Consider the following 22,456-nt stretch of genomic DNA (forward strand, 5'->3'; position numbering starts at 1 on the left):
ATGTACCTCCACCGCTTATGGGAGGCTGGGTCTCCCAGTTAATCCCCACTTTGCTTCTATGGAAAATCTTGATCCTCTGATGCGATGGACTGTAAAATTCACTAAAGTTACCCTTTATTGCTAGGGGTAACAGATGATCTGTTTAGTGTCATTCTACTCTACAACACGTTTGCCAACAATGTACAGCAGATGGGGGCGAGGACTGCCATCTACTTTCTGATCTCAAAGGGAACGGACATCATGTGATTTCTGAAGCCCCCTGCAACTCTTGTTTTTCATTTAACACAAATCACACTGGGTAAAATGAGCTAAAAAATATGTATGTGTTGAATGATGAAAAACTCCAGGTTACAAATCTCCTCTCTAAATACCCAGTAGTATTTGTTTACTTCTGGGAATGAGGAGTAATTCTTCCCTCACACACACACACAAAGCGATTTAATGGAATGTTTCACAAAGGTTTAACATGCTAGCTATGATTTTCTCTAAGACTACTGGGGTGATAAAAACAACTTCCTCACTAGGGTTTTTTTGTTTGTTTTGCTTTTTTTTATTATGTTATGTTAATCACCATACATCATTAGTTTTTGATGTAGTGTTCCATGATTCATTGTTTGTAGGGTTTGTTTTTTTTTTTTAAGTATCAAATTAGATTTGCTCATCATTTTAGAATATTTCCTTATTAACACACCACGATCTTAGTCAGAATTTTTGGAGTAAAAAAATACTAGTTCGTTTTGATACAAAAAAATCAGATTGAAAACAAACAACTGGTAACTTTTCCTCTTAAGAATAAAAAATTAACATCATATGTTTAAGATGATTCGAAAGAATGGCAGCTCACAGAAAGTAAATGCTTCAAGAGCACTGCACAAAAAAACCGTTGAGATTATATGTGGTAGAACTTGTCTATCGTTTCCCCAGGAATGGGTAACCTAGTCCATTCTCCTATTTAATGCAAGAGTTCATAGCTTTTATAATCATCCTGGTGAAAGTATGTGGCCTACTTCAATATTCCCAGTGATATAATGACAGGAAGCCATTTTTCCTACTTTCTGGACAGTTTTAGTTGTGAGAAAAACCACTTCTGCTGAGTTTAATTAAGTTGTTGACTAAGGCCATCTGGCTAGGTATGCCCTGACTGAGGGCACATTTGTTTACAAAATAAAGAGGCCACACAATTAAATAATTCCCTAAAGCAGAATTTGTTGGCAAGAAAACATTTAGGTCACACTTGGCCTTCATCTTGAAAATGATATTAATACTGAAAATAAACCTCTTCATTTCTTCCACCGACCGGCAACCCTGACAGTAAAAATTAAGACCAGGCCAACTAAAAATGAATGGTGACTTGGAAAAGTAAAATTTTTAATAATCTGGGGATCCATGAAGATTAATACCATGCCAATTCTTAGCTCGGATGGATTACACCAGTGGCCTCCACCAGTCTTTTACCTAGACTAGCAAGCACATAGAATAAAAATACTTGCGTTTTACCTTTTGCTTATTACCTAAGGAATGTGCCACCCTAATAATGAAAGAACTAAAAGATAAGAAGTATGAACTATGTATTATGGAAGAGATTTCCTAATTAATGGTGCAGAAGTACTACTTCTAGGCAAAAGCAACCATTTACAGAGAATTCAAGCTTTCCACAAAATCCTGCCCCTGTCCTCCACCCCGAGAAAGAGAACTCTGATTTTACTGTTAACACTGGACCCTGTAAGTCATATACTTTAGATACAGATATTAACATGAAAAAAAAATAGTTGGTTGAGCCTCAGTCACACCTGGGGAAAGTCAGACATATTTTCATTCACTTCTGACGTCAACTATCTAATTATACCAGCCTGCTAAAATCATGACAACACAGACCAAACTTGGAGACGTGACATCATTCTTCATCCTACCTAAATATAGCACCAGGGGGATTTAGGGGGATTAGAAATAAGGCAATATAAACAGCATACTACAAGTATATGAAATATTTTGTTTCACCAAGAGAAAAATACAAATTTCATATGTTCCAAATATTTATATAACTTGAAGAACTAAAGAGAACTTTACTGGTAAGGATGGAAGATTTGGGGAATTTAAAAATCTAAAATAAATTTAAAGGCACTTGTATTTTTTTATTTTCCTACTAAAGAGGTAGCCTTTAAAGGGACGATGGCAGTACTTGTATGTTCTTATTATCTTGGTGTCAACATCCCTTAAGACACAGCCCCCTGATCCTTGTGGCCAGGGATCGCAAAGATCTGGACTTCTGGTAGACAAACACAGCACGTGTGACCCTCACAGGTCCGGGCACTATGAAGTCTGGCTTCTAGGGCCACTACTCCATGTGAGGCCATGAGAGACGCCAACACATGCCAGGGGGTCACCTGCAGAGACTTCCAAAGGCTCTGGGCAGATGGAGAAGTCTAAAGATCCCGAGCCAAAGCATTTTTCTGATTTTAAGTCACTGTCTCAGACTCTCTAAGACCAAAATATGCTATTGTCTATTTGCATGGTCCCAACAAAAGTCTGAAAATGCTGATCCAATTTTAGTTCTCAGGTTCTTAATACCTCTCCAGAGCAGCAGTCTGCTTCAAACGTGAGCCTGTGATGACAGCAACTATGCTTGGAACAGCTGCTTCGTGGGAAAACTACCCCAGGCTATGTGTGGACTGACAACAGAGGATTTATTTAGATGACAAATACCTTCAGGTGCTCCTAGCACTTGGAGAATAGGTGATGAATTTCTAAATGGTTTCTATGTGAAACAGTACTAAATGTAAATTTAGCTTTAAAATTTTAAGTTACTAGGGAGTGCTCAGAGCCGGAAGAATCTCTGAGAACATTCAGCACAAATTGGCCATTTCGCCATGGAATCAACTGCTTTGCCCAAGATTATATAGTTAAGATTTGGGTGAGGACCCCATGGTCTCCTGATACCCATTCATTTTTTGCTATTAAGCTTGGTCTAAAAACCTAGAAATAGGTTGGACACTGGTGCTTTAGTTTCTTCGCTTTTGTTGAAATGGCATTACCTGGGAGATAGGCCCCCATGGGAACAGTTGGTGGGGGAGGTCAGGGGGCTGGTCCTGCTGCTGGTGTGTCGGGAGGGAGTCCGGCCAATTGTATTGCTTGGAGAGCCCTGGTGTGAAAACAGAATAAGCATCATTATTCAAGGGCTAAACATAGATTATAGTGCCCCCTTTCCCCTAGGTTTTCTTCTTTTTTAAGATTGATTTTAGAGTGAGAGGGCAAGAGCACAAGCAGGAGGGGCAGAGGGAGAGGGAAGAGAATCCCAAGCAGACTCCACGCTGAGCACACAGCCTGATGTGGGGCTCGATCTCATGACCATGAGATCACGACCTGAGCTGAAACCCAGTCAGATGCTCAACTGACTGTGCCACCCAGGCGCCCCGCCCCCCAGCTTTTTAACCCACATGTAAATAAAAGGGCAAAATCTGCACAATTGGGATGACTTTTTTTTTTTTTTTTTTATCATTAAGGCCAACTTTAAGTGCACATACACCCAAAATGGGTAACTGTCATATAGGGATTCCTGAAGCTGAATGACTGATGTCAGCTATGCTAGATTAACAGACACAAATTGAGCACTTTCATCTTTACATATGAAGAAAGTAAGTAACTCAATGAATAAATGACTAAATGACCAAGTAAAAATTTAACTGAACAATCTCATGTAAGAAAAAGGCCATATTTAAATACCAAGTTCACTCATTCACTGGGAATATGGCAGGATCAGACCCGGCCCCCACCCTCCAGATGCCCACAATCTACTAAAAGAGAACAAGAAAGCTGGCCATTTTATTAGAGCACGTCTAGACCGGGGATTCACAGAGGTCATGATCAGTACAGAGGTATCAATTGTGACCAAGCACTCACCACACTGGTGTTACTGGCATTCTTGAGGTGGTTATGCAGGAGTTTGGTGGCACCATCCTGGAATGTTTTTGGCAAGGCACCAAGTAACATGGTAAATTCAGGAGTGTTCAATTCAAACAGAGAGATCAGCACAATTTGTGCTGCCTGGAAAAAGAACACTTCATTAATTTATGTAATAGATAATAGCATATTTTGGTCAAAACTTTCATTAAAATTGTTTTACAAAAATGTTTTTGTATGAGTAAAATAAATAATAAAAAAAAAAAAAAAACAAAGAGGACACCTTTGTCATAAAAAAACACAAACAAAAGGCATCTGGAGAAAATAAGATCATCAATTATAAATAGCCTGCCTTCAATCTGGAAAATACAGCCCTGTTTCATCTTCACGCCCTTGCCTTGGATTTCCATAGCATGCTTGTAATAAATGACTTTTCCTGTGTTGTCCAGCACTAGGCACAAAGCTGGTAAATCCATAAATAAAACAATCCAAGAACGTGAAAAGGCTGACGATGGTTCACTCTACTAAGTCAGAACTGGACAGGGCTCCCGGTGCATCCTGGGGAGAACAAGACTCTCCATGAGCTGCCAACGGGTTATCTGAGCAACCATTTTTCCTCAAGGCCACTCCGAGGGACTGAGAAATTCTAGAAAAAGAGTTTAAATACATCCGGAGAACTCCTAACTGTTATGCCTACGAAGTGAGGAGACAGTCCATGGGCAGCAAACCAGACTTCTATGGTACAAATTTAAAATGTACTCTTCTGTGTTTTGGCAAATGCTCTACTTTTCTTTATTAACTGAGACAATATGTTGCAGGACTGCTGGTGATCACTCTGACAGCAAGGTGGGAAAGCAGTTAGCTGAAGCAATAGTAGCCCAATGAGACTCAGGTTTCTCCAGCAAGTTATGTGCTTTCTATGGTACTAAGTAGTAGCAGGCACTAAAAAAGCCTGAGGAATTTGTTCCAAGGGTTTTAATTTAGAAAAACTATGCCAAGAGAAAACTTCAGTAAATAATGGCATTCCTTACAAATTTCTGAGAGTCAGAAGAAAGAAAAACATATTATGAACATCTTCTGACTGAAAGGATACATTTATCTGTCCAACACACTCTAATTTTAGGATTGCAGTAATTATTCTGTATATTTTTTTCCATGATATAGGGTATTACAAAATATATTATTTGCTTAGAAAAGCTCTGGAAATAAACACCACAAAATATTTCAATGCTTTCACAATGTTAAAATTAATTCTGGATCCAGTAAAGGCAAAATTATTATTTTTGTCTGGAGAAGGGAAAAAAAAAAACAAAGATAATCCAGAGACTCAAATATATTTAACCAAAAATAAAAGTTATGAAATTTAAAATATCAGTAGAATTTTTTTTACAACATCAAAAACTACTTTTTAGATATATCAAAAGCATTATTAAGCACCGCATTGGGCAAAAGTATCTTCCTTTTTTCCCTTGACCTCCAAATACAGTCATTAGTAGCTTTTCCATCCAAATTAAATCCCAAGGGGCCTGTGTGCTTTCATGACAGAGGCAAAACACACTGTTACTGATTGTGTTAAAATTTACATTATTGAAACATTCTTATTAAGTAGTTATCTGAAGGAACCTATTTCACCACCAATGTAATATATATTAACAATGATCTGTATATTTGTATAGGAGCAAATTCCAAAACTCATGCAAGGTAACCTGTGCATTTAAAAAACCATTTTATTAGAAGTTAGGGGAAAAAAATGCATGCAGAAAAAACTGCACTTCAAAGAGACAGAAAAAAACAGACTTGATTTAGCAGGGAGAAAAAATGTTGCCAATTTAGTAAGAAAGCTTAGGGACTTATTTTTTAATGACTGACAATGATATCTGAAAATTATAAAATGTAACATTTTTGAATACCATATTTTTATGTGAAATGTGCCACTGTCTTTACTTTAAAAACCGCGTTTCTTCCCAGAATGACAGGATATCCAACACCACAAAGTAATTTGAGGTTTTTCATAAAGCAAATTCTAAAATTAGCGGGATCTTTTAGGAACAAGAGGGCTGCCCAGAAACTGCTAATTCATGGCTACATGCTGTTAACAACTCTTAGTCATGTGGGAAAAGAAGGTGCAGCCGACTTTAACTTCTGGCCCACTAAAGAAACTTCTCTTTCAATAACCCTAACATTGAATTTGACAAATCAAACAGAAAAACGGGGTATTCTGAAAATACAGCTAGTTGGAAAGATGGTACATTTGCGGTGACTTATATATATAAATGAGTGTAATTTATTTTTACATTTTCCAAAATACAAAATGTAAATGATTCTATACAGTCTTCAAAAGTCACCCTTAGGTTTAAAGCTGTTTTCAAAGTAAAACCCTTCCTAATGATGTCCAAGCTCCAGAAATGGATAGAAAGTATGACTTAAATATGTTCTTTTAAAAATACTCTACGTCGGGGCGCCTGGGTGGCTCGGTCGTTAAGCATCTGCCTTCGGCTCAGGTCATGATCCCAGAGTCCTGGGATCGAGCCCCACATCGGGCTCTCTGCTCAGCGGCAAGCCTGCTTCTCCCTCTCCCGCTCCCCCTGCTTCTCCCTCTCCCGCTCCCCCTGCTTGTGTTCCCTCTCTCGCTGTGTCTCTCTCTGTCAAATAAATAAATAAAATCTTTAAAAAAATAAAAAAAATAAAAATAAAAATAAAAATACTCTACGTCACAGTTTTAAAAGGAATGAGACTGCTATGGTCCTAAAATATTTTATCTACAACCCTCTGTCATAGTGAGAAGTCAGAATACTAGAATCCAAGCAAGGAAGAAAACTGGGTTATATTTATCATTACCATCAATACACTCTCTTTAAAGTAATAATTCCAAATATGGGGATTGAGTTGGAGAGAGTCGTTTAAAAAAGCCTGCAGCATAGCTCGTGTGCAATAATGAATCAAAGAGTAGAGTATGCCCGTTTTTGTCCCATCATTGAACTCTTGCTTTCCACAAGAGGTGGGGCCGATAAGCGGCCAGACAAAACACTCAAGGTTGCTGCTGACTTTTTCTAATGGACAACTCTAGGGTTACTGATTTCCAAGATCAAATGGCAACTTACAAGGAAATGATCCCCACTCACACCCCTACAGGAGAATTTGGGAGGTGAGGGCAAAAGGTCTTTCGAATCTTACTGTCACTGTGTGGAAAGCACTCCCAAGGCTATCAACTGCCTTTAAAGCAGGAAAGAATTTTTTGAGACAGGAGATCAATAAAGCTTTGACAAATGCTTCAGCACTGGTATTAATTGGGGAAAACTTAAACTCGGGGAGGGAAAGAAGTTTTCTCATTTATTAAACGATTACTGCTCCCTCCAGATTGTCATTAAAAATTGCTTTAGAAAATCACCAAAAAAAGGGTATCTCAACACCTTCAGACATTTCTCATTTAGTATCTCTGCTTCACCATTCTGCTAAAGTAAGGTGGAGGTCTACACTCAACATAGCTATTTCTTTGGGCAGGGAGTTAATCATAAAACATGTTAAAACACAAGCATTTACACACACACACACGATCACGTAGTATTATATGAATTTTAGGTTTCTTCAAAATCTTTTCAGTGTCTCGACAAGGGTAATCAGTATTAATCATCTAAAAGGCAAACAGTGAAGTGTCTTTTTTCAAATTAGTACATAGTTTAAAATCTACCTGTTTACAATTTTCTTCCAAGTTTCCTTCTCCAGGCCCAGAGCAGGTGGAAGCTGACCTAGTGGGGAAATCCTCACCTACTCGACTACGCTGAAGCGGGGACTGACAAACAGGAAAGGCGGTAGGATTTAATGAGAGAAGAAGCAAGTGCTTAAACCGGGGTTATTTGTAAGCTGTGAAAGTATTTAGTTTCTTTTACAGAATCACCTAGGTACATATAATCTAACAGGTAGGAATAGGGAGAATAACAGCAGTAATGAGCGGTTTCAAACCTCTATCATTTGCTAGGTGCGTAATAACCATAATCCTTGCCAGGAGTCACAGCACTCTTGCCTTATGCAATGAAAGGGTCAAAAGGAGACCAAAAAGGTCAACTCGTTTCTTGAAAGTGCCCGTCACAGTTCAGTTGAGCAAACCCTGAGCTTTGCGGCTAGGCCACGCTGCCTACCAGTAATCAGACTTGAACATTTTTCAGTTGGACGGGCATGTGGGTGGCACAGCTGGTTAAGCGTCCGACTCCTGATTTTGGCTCAGGTCATGATCTCAGGGTCATAAGATACTCCCTCTCCCTCTCCTCTCTTTCTCCCTCACTCCCTCTCTCTAAAAAAGAAAAAAAAAATTTTTTTTCAGTTAGAAATTTCACCTTCTGAAGGTTTCTGTCATCTTCCTGCTCCAGGCAATAGCATCTTTGTACTTTCTAGGCTTCTTTGCCATGCTTTCAGTTATCGCATCTCTCAAAACATGTGGGGGCTAAATCTGCTATCACATCTGACAATGTAGGTGCTAAATGTCAGAGGATCATATATGATAACCAAACCCACAAGGATTCTGAATCCTGAAATATAAACATACCATTAAAAATTCTACTGCATTACCACATTCCCTTTGGTTGATGGGGGAAAAAAAAAATCTTCCTAATGCTGGAAAAAATTGGGTTCTCCATTTGCTCCACAAATAGCAACAGCAAAACCAAAACAACCAAGAGCAGGGGCTGCAACGTAAATGAAGTAATATTTAGCTATTTTTTCTCTACTAGTCCTCCCAATGAAGCCTGAGACAGGGATTATCATTCCCATTTTTGGGGAACAAACAAGAATTAAGAGATTACGGGGCCAGCTTACACCAACGAGTGGCAGAGGCAAAAGTCAAAAGAAGGTCAAACTCCAGAATCTACTTCCTACTGTCAACACATTATCTTTTTTTTTTTTTTTTAAGATTTACTTATTTAATTGAGAGAGGGGGAGAACCTCAAGCAGACTCCGCACTCAGCTCTGAGCCCAATGTGGGGCTCAATCTCATGACCCTGAGATCACGACCTGAACAAATATCAAGAGTCGGACGCTTACCGACTCCCCAGGCGCCCCACATTATAGTATCTTAACATCAACACAGCACCTTCAGAAAGGTATAGTATGGCCAACACAACTAGTCAGGGCTCCCATACCTAAAACACGAACAAGGTTACTTTGAGAATAAAGCTGGCCAGTGAAGGTCTGGGGAGGGGAGGCTTTTCCTGCTAGCCCCCATCAGGTTGGGCCTAAGCACACTCCACTGCTGACTGGCTTGCGTTCCGGTTCTGGCTGTGCCTCTTCCCTCCTCTTCAAAACATCTTAAATATTTAAACACCCCTCTCTCTCCAACATCAAACACCCCAAAATGCTGAGATGAAAAGGGAAACAAAGTAAATTATTAAAAATGTTAACAACAAATCAAGAGTTCTATCAGCTTAAAGTGCTTTCCCAAATAGGATTGTGTAGAATGAATTATACTGTCTGCAAACTCCCCAACTACTGTTGGCAGAAAATTAATACTCTTAGAGGTGTAGATTAAGGTTTTTCAGCAAACCTTGGACGTCTGGGGAAATTTTTTCCCCAAATATTCTCCTGCTGGCTTTGAAAAAGCAAACTGCCATGTTGTGGAGAGGGCCATGTGGCAGACAGGGGGTGGCAGGTAACCTCTGTGAGCTGAGAACACCGTGCTGGCAGTCAGCAAGAAAACAGGCACCTTGGCCCCACTCCTGTAAGGAAAGGAATTCAGCCAAGCAGCAGTGAGCCAGAAGAGACCAAAAACCCAGACAACACCTTGATTTCCGTCTGTTAAGATCTTAAGCAGAGGACCCAGAGACCATGTGCCAGATTCCTGAATCACAGAAATTACAACATAATAAATTTGTGTAGTTTCAAGCTGCTAAGTCTGTGGTGATTTGGTATCCAACAGAAAAACTAATACAGAGGTCAAAACAGGGGGCCTCCAACACTATGGTTTTGAAAATAATGGCTTCGACGTGCTACGTAAAATTAGATCATTTCTCTTTGGGCATTTATCATTCATTGATTCATTCAAAATGTTTATTAAATGTCTACTTTGTTCCAACAGGTATTGTGCTTGGTGCTGAGTATACAGGGTGAGTGAAAACAGGGAGGTGGGGAAGGCACTGGGGAGCAGCAAGTCCAGCCCTCGTCCCGAAGATCCTGAAGATGAAGGCTGGGACCAAGAGAATTAGTGGCAACCAGGTCAACATTGACAGTCTGTATTTGTTGAGGTTCAACCCCAGGGTAAATTTCTAAAACAATGGGTCTCAACTCTGTGCATTAAAAATCAGCCAAGAGCCAGTGAGACCCAAAATGCTGTCCACACTTTTTATTAATTAAGTCAAATTACCTGGGGTAGAGCCCAGGAATTGAGGTTGATTTTGATCGCAGCCAGGACTGAGAACTACTAATTTTCTGAAGATCAGGATTGCTGTCCCAGAACCTGGGTTTGAACTCAGTCTGAAGGTGAGGTATTAAGCAGTCCTCAAGATGGGGAAGGGGAAGTGAGAGCAGGCAACAGAAGCGGAATACCAATGGAGCCCAGGCTTTGTGAAGCAATGCTATAGGATCCAAAATGATTGAAATTAAGTGTTGGAGATCAACAGTAAATGAACCATGTGATTTCTGGCAATAAATTTAATATCTTAACCATATTTGACTTAAGCTAGTAGTAAAATAAGTTGAGTGTACTGGAACCTAAGGCTAAGGAACTCAAGGAAAAAAGTTCCTCTAACAACCTGTTTAGAAAAGTTAGGAAAATAAATTCTAGTTCAAATTTCTAATGTGCATGTCCAGAGAAAAGTGGACGTTATGATAAAAGTGAGTTGCTCCCACGCAGGCCCTAATCATGGTAAGTCTAGAGTATGTTTCAGCCCTACAGGAGGGAATATTTAAGTAACATTCAATTATAAAAGGAACACACACACACATGTGTTGACTAAAGATAGAAAGCTGTCCTGAAGGCTTTTGTATTTATTGGCCAATCTTGTGATTTTGAAAATTACAACAGAAGTATCTGTTTGTGACTTACATACCAACCAAATCATTGAACCACCTCCTACTGTTCCTCCCTAATCCAACACTGGCTTAATGGCTAAATTAAAGGTTGCCAATGAAATGCTCTTTTGATAATAATTTTGAATGAGTGCTTGAATAAGATTTGCCCTTGTTACTTTCACCTTGGACAACTTAGTTTATTTTCTACACAGTGGACACAGGACTTACATGACCCATGACCCTTTCAAAGAAACCTTCCAGAGAATTCTTCTGTTGTCTTTGAACTCCACTGGAGGAGGAGCTAAGTGTTCATTTGCATTTGGAAATACACCACTCCTGCTAGCTATTGCTTGGAAGCCTCCTTTTCTTTTTTCCTGCCTGGCCCCAAGTGGTCCACATTATCAAGGCCAAAGGACTCCACCGGTCAGGCTAAATGTGGAAGGAGTATGGCACAGAAGAAACAAAGCAAAGCTCATGATTACACACAACCAAAATCAAGTACTTTCAGTCTAAAAGCTGAACTGAGGAAGCTGGCTTTTAAAGAGTACTTTATAAAGGCTACTCAGTTTCTATATAAAATAAAAGAGTAACGGGCGCCTGGGTGGCTCAGTTGGTTAAGCGACTGCCTTCGACTCAGGTCATGATCCTGGAGTCCTGGATCGAGTCCCACATCGGGCTCCCTGCTCGGCAGGGAGTCTGCTTCTCCCTCTGACCCTCCCCCCTCTCATGTGCTCTCTCTCATTCTCTCTGTCTCAAATAAATAAATAAAATCTTAAAAAAATATATATATATTTGATATTTAGGGCGCCTGGGTGGCTCAGTTGGTTAAGCGACTGCCTTCGGCTCAGGTCATGATCCTGGAGTCCTGGATCGAGTCCCACATCGGGCTCCCTGCTCGGCAGGGAGTCTGCTTCTCCCTCTGACCCTCCCCCCTCTCATGTGCTCTCTCTCATTCTCTCTCTCTCAAATGAATAAATAAAATCTTTAAAAAAAATAAAAATAAAGGAATAACGACTGTGTGTGAAACTCAAGCACAGAAGGACATGGACAGGCGGAGAGGAAGAGAAACACAGGAACTTATACTCATTGCGTGCTTACAACTTGTCAGGAATTGACAAAATGTTTCACATACAGTCATTAATCTCTGTTCATGGTCCTGAGGCAGAGTACTACCTAGTGAGAGAAATGGTCCTCTGTGTACTATTTTGTCCCTGTGTACTGTTACATTACTTTGTTACGTGCCCCTCCATGCGTCACTCCTGAAGAAAGTAGCCAACGCTTCTGCTGCTGAAAGAAAACAACACGCCCTGGTGTCCAGGTGGTTCCAAAATCTGAATTCTACCTCCCCGTTCATTCAGCCCCCCCCTCAAAAAGAGTGCGTTCCAAGTGTGGTATATAACCCAAAACTGTCTGCTCTTTTTAAACTCGGGAATTCATATTCCTAGCAAACTTTCAGCCACATTTTGCTGTGAGGCACCTCATGGCCGGGCAGCCTTAGATCTTCAATTCTGTCCTCAAAGTCCACGTCACGAAACTGATATATGGAAAACCAATGGCCTCACAGGACACTAAACTGCTAGTGTTTTCACATTTGAAAAGAACAAAGTAAATGCCTAAGGAAAGCACGAAACCATCATACATGATTTCCGATTTTCATTTTGGTGTCAGAAGCCTGGGATGAGGTGGAACTGGAGAGAGAAGATAAGGGCGAGAGCAAAGTCTGGTTTTCACAGAAAAGGAGTGAGAATGGATCCCGTGTAGCTGTGTGGGGTGGTCTGCAAGTTTCTAGGTAAATTTCTTTTCCTAACACATGCCTGAGAACAGTCTGTGTTTAAAGCTGCACCTGAGCTCTCCTGGACATACCTTCCTCACGTCTGAACTCTTTGGTTCTGTCGTCCAGGTTATAATTCTAGAAACAGCAAGCCTCGTCTCACTAGAGTTTACAAAATCTGTTGGATCCATCTGCCGAGCAAGAGACTCGATGTACTTCAGGATTGCAACTTTGACCTGAAAGACCCAATAATTATAAACATTAAGCACACTTTATGAACCCTTGAATAGAATTCTGAACTGAATTCTGATCAGAGAAAAGTAAATACTCTTGAGGGGACACCTCCTTCCTCCTGGATTTATGTTTGCACAGGGAGCAGCACCCACCAGGGACAAAAGCATGAAATGACTGATAGGTAAGTTTGGGAACAGGGCGAGTGGCATATAGCTCAATCCGCTTCAGTTTTAGACTGAAGGCACACTCTGCTCCTCCCGTATGCAGCAAGGCACCTGCAGGGCATGAGCCCCTGCGGGCAGGCTGCGGGACTTCCAGCGCTGCCACTAACCGTGAAGTACTTAGCTTTGTTTTTTACACATCCTTGGCCATGTCTTGCAAGGGAGCATTTTCAGCGATCAAGCTGATACTCTGCCTAACTTCTCCACTGATGCTTCAATGGGCTTGCCCCTTTGGAGAAGAGGGTTATTATTTATTGGGCCTATCCTAAAACCCCAACAAAAGTTAACAATTAAAGAACAGTTGATGTATGTGACCTCATTCAAATGAACACACACCCTCCCTCAGATTCAGTCTTGTTATCATAGATAGGATTTTCCAAAATAGGTAACAATTAATTTTCATGTGTTAGAATGTTAATATTTGAAAACATTCCAATAAGATACCTTATCTCAACACATGAGAGCTTTCTAGTTTAAATACCATGAAAAACAGTAATAATACCCAAATGTTGCTAGGCTGTGGAACGACTGGTCCTCCCATTATATTGTTGGTAGGAATATAATATGGCGCAACCATTTCTGCAGTTTAGAATAAAGTTAAACATGTACCTACCCAATAAACCAACAACTTTTCTCCTAGCCACTCAACCAAGAGAAATGGGAACACATTCCCAAATAGTTGTACAAGGATGCTCACAGCAGATTTATTCATAACAGCCAAATATGAATCATGAATAAAAAAGTACATTTTAAGCAAATCTGACTTATAGAGGTTGAACTCTAATGACAAATAGTTACCAACCTTGAGGTTAGGAGTTTGAGTTTGATCCACAATAAATCTCATCAAAATGTTAAACTGTTGATCAAATGGAAAGGAGTCCCTAGGTTTAAGAGAAGAAAAAAAACTGCTCAGTTTTAAAGAAAGGCTTATTAGAAAAAGTAATGTAAAAACGTATCAGTAATGAAAATATACCATTACAGATGAGTCTAATTTATATAAAAGCAAGCCTGACCTTAGTTGACTAAGTTTACTAATTGTACTTTTCATTTTATATAAATACTAGAGTAATACACACTATATGGAAAATTCAGAAAAAGGAAAATCTGCTTAAAGTCCCGAAACACACACTCCACTTACTTTGGGTTATGCTATTTTAAAAATTAAGACCAAGCAATAAACTAAGGAAGAGATTCCCACCTGCCTTCTAAGGGATCTGCTCATCTTCTCTCTAGCTACCTTTCTGAATATTGCTTCATGAGAAGCACTTCCAATTCCCAAATCTGAATTTACACCCTGACTGGGCTGCTTACCGCCGACCTTGCTAAGGCTAATCACACTGTCCCCTCCCTTGGTCCCACTGGGCAACTGCTTATGGTCTCTGTTCTGTGGAGTCACCGCAGCAGAGTGCCCATGGGAGACCCAGCAAGGGAACTCCCCATCCAGCTACAACACATGCAGAAGCCAGGGCCTTCGGAGCCCCTCTCCTGCTCCACTTCTGGACTGTTCCTGAGCTCATTTCTTGTAGCCGCTTCACATTTTCGACATAACTGAGTAACCCTAAGGGTTCCTGGCTAGCAAAAATCTGTGCTCTCTCCCTTCAAGTGCTGCAATCACTAGCATTAGTTTAAAAGTGCAGAATGGTGTCCATGTGGGAAAATGCAGACACACCTTCCACACTAACAGAAAAGACTGTGCAAAGCGAACATCTATTAGAACTGGGGCTGAGTGAATGCACTGCTTTCTTCGGACTCTCTGACTCATACTGCCTATAAATTAAAGAAACGAGGTCAACAAACAACACACAAAACACCTCTCTTTTCTTCTGCAGCAAGGGGAGAATGGAGAATCCACTTAAGTATAAACTGGTGTGTTTAATCTGGAAATGTGCCCATGGTTAGGCACAGCCAAAGGAAAGGAAACAGGCAGATCACAATTAGGCCTATCATACCTCAGGAACCCCTCACAGCCAGCATGGAGACCCCTCACCCCTGCCCCCAGGACTCACAGACTGATCCTAAATATGCTGAAACAGCTAGGCATCTCAGCTGCTGAGGAAATGGGAATGATGAATGTGTTCTAGAGACTTAGACCGAATCTACCCAGAAGAGGATTCTTTTTTTTTCCTATCTATCTATCATCTATTTATTTATTTGATGTAGTGTTCCATGATTCATTGTTTGCATACAACACCCAGTGCTCCATTCAATATGTGCCCTCTTTAATACCCATCACCAGGCTAACCCATCCCCCCACCCCCCTCCCCTCTAGAACCCTCAGTTTGTTTCTCAGAGTCCATAGCAGAAGAGGATTCTTAAAGGGAGGAGGCATCCAGGAAAATAATAAGAGGGTTTTCCTTAATCACCAAAGTTTAGGAGTAGAATCTTAACATTCTTGCCATCCCTAAAACTCTGAATGGTTTTGCCATTCATAAATTCCCCTATATTACAGAAGTGACCTTTAGGCCAAGTCTGGCTCACAAATATTTTATTTGGCTTTCAGAGTGTCATTAAAAAATTAATCTCTAACAGAGATTATACCTGGACAAAAGGTACATCACACGTGGCTAGAAAAATTTCTAGTGTGACTTGTAAGAAGTTGGAAGTATTAAAAATACTGAGGTATTCAGGAGAATGTAAATAAATACTCAAATTTCTTTCAAAGAGAAGAGAATCAATTTGCAAGGCTTTATATCTGTTTTTGTCTTGAGCGTTCACAAAAACAATACCAGCTCACGGAGGATATGGGTATTTCATCTCATCAAATGCAGGAACATTTCAACAAATACGTTAACAAAAGAATGTGGAAATTGTATGAGAGTACTTATTCAAGCAGATGACAAAACCATGGGTAACAAAAGAGAATGGCAAAAAACCACCTATGAGAGTCTTGTAACATCAACATGGTCTAGCCCACGTGAAGAGACATTTGCCCAAAGATGACACCCAAATGGCCAACAAGTACACGAAATGCTCAACATCACTATTAGGGAAGTGCAAATCAAAACCACAAGGAGGTATCAGCTCACAGCTCCTAGCTATCATCAAAAAGACAAGAGAGAACAAGTGTTGGCGAGGATGTGGAGAAAAGGGAGCCCTTCTGCACTGTGGGTGGGAATGTCAACTGGTGCAGCCACTACAGAAAACAGTACAGGTTCCTCAAAAAATTAAAAATAGAAACATCATAGGATCCAGGAACTCCACTTCTGGGCATGTAACCAAAGGGGATGAAACCACTATCTCGAAGAGATACCCGACCTCATGGTCACTGTAGCATAATTTACAACAGCCAAGATATAAAACAACCTAAGTGTCTGTCAACAAAAGAATGGATTAAAAAAAAAAAAAAAAAAAAAACCCACAAAGGAATATTATTCGGTCATAAAAAAGAAGAAAATGCTGCCATTTGTGACAACATGGATGGACCCTGAGGGCATGATGCTAAGTGAAATAAGCCAGACAGAGAAAGACAAAAAAAGCATGATCAGGCTTGTATGTGGAATCCCCGTGCCGTGCCCCCTCCCAAAACCCAAATCCACAAAAGCAGAGTTAGAATGGTGATTGCCAGAGTACAGGGTGGGGAAAATGGGGAGATGCTGGTTAAGGGGTACAGGGCTTCCAGTTACAACATGAATCAGCTTTGGGGATCTAAAGTACAGAATGGTGATTCCAGTTAACAATACCGTATTATACAGTTGAAAGTTGCTAAGAGAATAGATCTGAAATGTTCTTACCACCACCACCACAAAAGAATGGCAATTATGTGAGCGAGGGATGTGTTAACTGACGTTGTGGTAATCATTTAGCAATATACACATGTGTCAAATCATCACGTTATATACTTCAAACTTACACAACATTATGTGTCAGTTGTATATCAAAAGCTGGGGAAAAAATGGTCTGGCCTCTAAAATCTTACCTGGTGACATCTAGAGCCTTCTGAACTTTTGCTTGCACAGATCCAAGTAAATCTGCTCCCATTTTCTTAAGTAATTGTGTGAGAAGAACAAAAAGCCAGTCTTGCAAGTCATCCTTATGAATTATTATAAAATCCACAAGAGTCTCCAAAAACATACTGAAAACCTAGGCACAAATGAAAACCAAATATTTCACATATGTAATTCATAATTTCCTCCAAAGTCTCTATTAAAAATGGACTGGTCATATTAGAGGAGACAAATGTATTAAAAAAATAAAGGAAAAAGGATCGGAACTTACTCTCTGTTGTGAATTCCACCGCAAACCAGGCCATGCAACAAAACAAATTCCATGTTAGTTCATAGTGAATTAATAACCATTTTCATGCAGTTTCTTAAAAGACCTGAAAAGATTACAAACTGATACTGATACTCTCCCCTCCCTCAATATGCCTTCAAAATTCAGTACCGAGAGAAATTAACTTTGCTGAAAGGTATTAGTTTAATCCTGGAGGCCTCTCTTCCTTCCATCCTTCCTTCCTCTTAAAAAAAAAAAAAAAAAGTCTCTTAACCATCGTAATTCCATACTATTACTGTCCATTATCTAGCATTCAACAAGTAACGTTACAAGATGAGGGAGGAAAAAAACCTTGTGCATTGTAGATTTCAATGTAGGCCAATTCAGATATTGTAAAGTAATACAATATAAAAAGATATTATAAAAGTCACTATAGTCTTTATAAAAAATTATGGCTTAGAATAAAAAATACAGTCCACATAATTTTCATGCTGCTGTGCGATCATTAATGCTGTATAAGGTGAGATAAGAGTCCACAGTGGACTATCCTTGAACCGATTTCAGAGAGATAAGTAGTACTGTGTCCCCTACTTGGCTAATAAATGAGTCATGCTCTACTGGGACAACCCAGCCATTATATACCTACTCAGTTCTAGCACAGCAACTATTAACCACCAGGGGTCTCCCGTGAGACAGCTCAGAAAAAAACTCACTGAGCCCCCAGCTATGGAATTCCTGGCTTAGCTCAAAGGCAGCTAGTAAATATTAACTAAACTGAGACCTCCAAACTCACTGTACAAGAGCCTTCTGATGGAAACAAATTTCCTTCTTTATCCTCACATTCTGGTTCTGAATCAGCAATCTAGAGGTGACAGGTAACAGAAATTTCATCAATGCTCCATACTACCTAACATCCCTTATGCTCTAACTCTTATGAATCTTATGCTTAAAATCTTCCTGTCTTTTTTTTTTTTTTTTTTTTTTGGAAGTAGGCTCCACGCCCAGCATGGAGCCCAACACAGGGCCCAAACCCATGACCCTGTAATCAAGACCTGAGCCAAGATCAAGAGTCTGACATTTAACTGACTGAGCCACCCAGGTGCCCCAGTCTTCCTGCTTTTAAACACTATCTTAGAGAAAAATCGTGATAATTGTATCTTTGGATATCTCTGTGGCCCTAGAATTCAACCTTTCTTGGATTCTACTTATGTTGTTAATGTTAACCTTGCTGTGAGGTTCATCACAGGAATTTTAAGACATGCTTCAAGACCAGTACCGAGGAGAACTGCTGTCTCCCACCCCCTACCCCCTGCAGAAAAAAGAGAACCCCCACATTCATTCTCCTAGGCTCCCATGAGCATCTCAAAGAACAGGGGTCCCGTGTTGTTTTCTGTGTCCCTAGCCCAGAGCGAGTACTGAGTGCTGAATGACTGGATAGAGCATGTCTGATGACTCCGATGAGAAAGACAGGGCAGGAAAGGAAAGGAGGTCACAGTAACTGGCTGGACTTTCTGGCCATGACAGGTCTCCTTCTCCCCATAAGACTTAACAAGAGACCATTTTTACTAGGAAAACTGTGGTCTGAGATCATGAAATCCTGCACTGTCAAGCATATGAGATTTGGTTATGCTGACTGAAGGTTCTACCAAATTTTGCACTTCTGGTCCTGTCCTTTATCCATCCTTTAAATTTGCCCAATAAACTCAATCCCATTTTCTTTCTCTAAAAGCATCCAACTAGGATTCCTCCCAAACTAATGGTATTTGTTTCAAATCTAGACTCCAAGCAAGCTTCTGTACAGGGTCCCTCTCTCAGCACCACTCCTGGGTCATAGTCAGGGGTGTTTTCCTCCCAGCAGGGATCCCCTCTCAGGGCTCAGTGCTCTCCTTTTTTTTCTTAACAGAAATGGACTCCTTGGACCCCGGGAGTGTGGATGCCAGCTAGGTGGCCACCACTGAGCAAGTTCTTGGGGACAGGAAAATTCTATTTGGAGAAATAGCTTAACCTGGTTTTTCAATAAATCCATTACATAACTGCTTCTATTTTTTTTATCTTGTCCTATATAGACAAATTCTACATGGGGTACAAAAAAAAATAATTATAAGACTTGATTATCTTCTTCATTTTTGTTAAGTTAAGAAAAAAAAGGCATTGCATTAGAATATGATGTTTAATTTAGCACCTAGCCCACTGTTTGGCTAATAGGAAGTACCCCAAAGCATCCGAATATGACTATATCTTATTCTTTCCATTAACTCTTAAATTTTATTTAGTTTATTTAGCTCCAAGTTTTATGGACATGTGAAGATCCCAAGAAGTCTTTTTTAAAAGATATAACATAAACTACTGCTGAAGCTGGTGTTATATCTATCTGTAAGGTCTAAACTGCGCTATGGGGAATTCTCTCTCACTCTTAAGTACTATATTATACAGCTCACGTGGGCATGCGGGGGCGCATCGGCAGGCACGAGTCCCAGACTTACCTTGCTGTGAGGGTCAGCAAACATTCGGGTGAAGATCTCACACAATCTTTTCAATTCTACTCGACTAGAGGGAATAAAATGGAAATAAATAAATGAATTTAGAATTTAATGAGTCAACACTGAGATTAGTGACAGCTTTTTTAAAGCTTTTTTCATAAACGAATCATTTTATTTAAAAATTCATGATGAAATTAAGCAGAAATATAAAACCATGACAGTTTGACTCTCAACTTAAAATGAGGCAAGTGAATTTCAGAGAGTGATTACCAAAGTTCGCACACATAGGAGTGGCAAAGCCCTGAGCTAAATCCCCGCTCATTTCATTTGAGGTCTGTTTTCCACCTGCCACAGATGAAAGGCAATGGGATAAAGTGTAGGAAAAGCATGTGCTTTGGGGTGAGACGGACCTGGATTTTAATCTCAGTTTTGCTACCAAGTACTCAGATGTCTTTAGATCTGTATCAAATAAATGGCCACAGGGAGCTTTAAAGGAGGAAACACTGCCATTCCTACAACTGCTGAGACCAAGCAAATATGCATTTCCTGTTAGTGCCCTTTTGCCTTTTCTGACCCTTACCTATACTACGGAGTCCCATTTCTCATTCAAGGCTTGAATAAGCATCATCATCTCTTCCCTAAACTACCCTTGAGTAATCCCCCCTTCATACAGATGAAGATCCTTTAACATTATTAACAACGTGATCTAGTTAGACCAATGCCAATCAACAGATTTCTAGAGATTCTTCAATGGATACTTGGTGAACACTAAAAATCAAGAAACCAGGATCTCCAGAATTAAGCAGATTCTTGAGGAATAATCATCTCAACAAACCATCCTCATTTTTTTTTTTTTAATCCTCATTTTGTTTTCGACAGCTCACTAGAGCATTAGAGGCTATGTGCATTTCAGAAAGCATATGACAAAACTTCTCAAGACCTCTCGGGGTGGGGAATGGCACGTAACAGATACGAACATGGCAGGGTGGAGTCGGACAGACCAGACGGGCACACTTCCAGCACAGGGATCCACTAGTCAAGGTTCACTTAGCTGTGCAGAGCCTATCCGTGATCATAAACTGACGCACTCGCACAAGTTATCTTAGAAAAAAATCTCCAAAGAACATCGTATCTGTATTTCAGGGATTCTAACTTGCCCAATTTTTCACATTTTAACATCTCTGTAATTTAGAGATTCATCTTGTGATCAAAGACATATTAGTACTGCCATGGTTTAATAAGCAGCATTTCTTCTTAGAGGGATGTAAAATAGCAGTGTGTCAAAGGTGCCTCAGATTTGATGAAATATGGTATAAACATATACTGTTATGGTATGTGCGATACATGCTCATTTTAGAAAATTTGTGAGATATAGAAACAAGGAAAAAAGCAAAATAATCAACTCTAGTAATAATGCTGGTACTACTTTAAAATACTCCATATTTTAGTATGTCGTTACTATGCACATTTATAAGCTATATGTATGCATATATTACAAAATTTTAGGCTGAGACTGCTATGATTTTACCCACTACTCCAAAGTATAATGAACCATACCAAGCAGCAGAGTTATTTTTTACCTAACTTGCAAACTGTATCAAGACTTCTCAAATAACACCTAGCAGATAAATATGAACTGTAATGGAACCAAATGTTTTATAAACCTAATAGAGTATTTGTCAGTTATTTCAAAGTCCTTGGAAGGCAAAGACCATGTCTTAGTCATCTTAGCACCCGCAGTGCCTGCCCCTGCGCCAGGAACTCTGTAAGGACTCCTTGAATGACAGGGAACCCCCTTAAACCCACTGCTGAGTGTAATATGGGACTTAAAACTTGGCTTACAACCTTGGCCTCCTTGTCCTCACCTCAGTGTTCTTTGGCTCTTCAATAAGTTCTGCAGGCCTAGAAGCCCTTCTTTCCTTTCTGACCAGTTGGAACTGGCACAGTGGTTGAGAACTTCTGCTACGTCCTCAGTCTGCCGCAGATAATGGGGAATGCCACCATTCCTGGAGCCGTACGAGCGCTCAGAGCAAACACTCGAGGCATCGCTATTGGCGTCATCATCCGAATACATCCCATACGGCTCGTACCTCCTCCTCACAGGCTTCTTCTGTCAGATCCAACGAAGGTGGGGGTGATGGAGGAAGACATGGGAAGGTGAAATGACCATGAGTCACACCACACAAAATCAACAACCGAGTTAAAGGTAAAAAGATACGAACGCACACATACACGCACGCACGCACCACACTTTCTTGTGCTCACAGATCAGGGAAATAAAAACAGAAAAGCAGACATCCAGTCGGGATAGTAAGTAACAGGCAGAGCGGTCCACAGCAGAGACGGAAGAGTGTGGTCTCTAGGATGGTGTGTGGACTTCGCAGTGGGGCAGACTCAGGTGGTAGTCCTGCCGCCACTGACTGGCTGAGGAACTTCAGAAAGCTCCTCACCTTCCTGCTTCGCTTTCCTCATCTTTGAAATGACAAGAATGCTACCTCCCACATGCCTGCTGGGAGCATGTGTGAACTAACCTGGCTCAGCCCCTGCCACCTTGCAGGTATGCGCCCCCACCGGGCCCTTCGCAAACAGAAGCAATCTATCGTGGATAGGGTCTGTGGGAAAATTTGTTGGCATATCCATGCTTC

The 22,456-nt window shown here is 40.4% G+C and overlaps 1 protein-coding gene across 10 annotated transcripts in view; it reads right to left on the reverse strand.

Moving 5' to 3' along the window:
- The window catches only part of CLASP1 (cytoplasmic linker associated protein 1), a 263,183-nt gene that overhangs the window by 43,746 nt on the left and 196,981 nt on the right, over positions 1-22,456 (reverse strand). For 4 of the 10 annotated variants that reach the window (XM_035008211.1, XM_035008210.1, XM_035008208.1 and 1 more), the window contains 9 exons: positions 21,677-21,921; positions 19,815-19,878; positions 18,125-18,193; positions 17,335-17,337; positions 17,036-17,199; positions 13,922-14,000; positions 12,757-12,900; positions 3,898-4,041; positions 3,033-3,139 (listed from right to left, as the gene is read on the reverse strand). In XM_035008211.1, the coding sequence (XP_034864102.1) occupies positions 3,033-3,139; positions 3,898-4,041; positions 12,757-12,900; positions 13,922-14,000; positions 17,036-17,199; positions 17,335-17,337; positions 18,125-18,193; positions 19,815-19,878; positions 21,677-21,921 (1,019 nt within the window). The remainder of the gene's footprint in view (positions 1-3,032; positions 3,140-3,897; positions 4,042-12,756; positions 12,901-13,921; positions 14,001-17,035; positions 17,200-17,334; positions 17,338-18,124; positions 18,194-19,814; positions 19,879-21,676; positions 21,922-22,456) is intronic. The other 6 variants (XM_035008218.1, XM_035008217.1, XM_035008215.1 and 3 more) reach the window with 2 other exon arrangements.

Source organism: Mirounga leonina, unplaced genomic scaffold, assembly GCF_011800145.1.
Source record: "Mirounga leonina isolate KUSES-001 unplaced genomic scaffold, KU_Mleo_1.0 Mir_151, whole genome shotgun sequence".
Classification (NCBI taxonomy): domain Eukaryota; kingdom Metazoa; phylum Chordata; class Mammalia; order Carnivora; family Phocidae; genus Mirounga; species Mirounga leonina.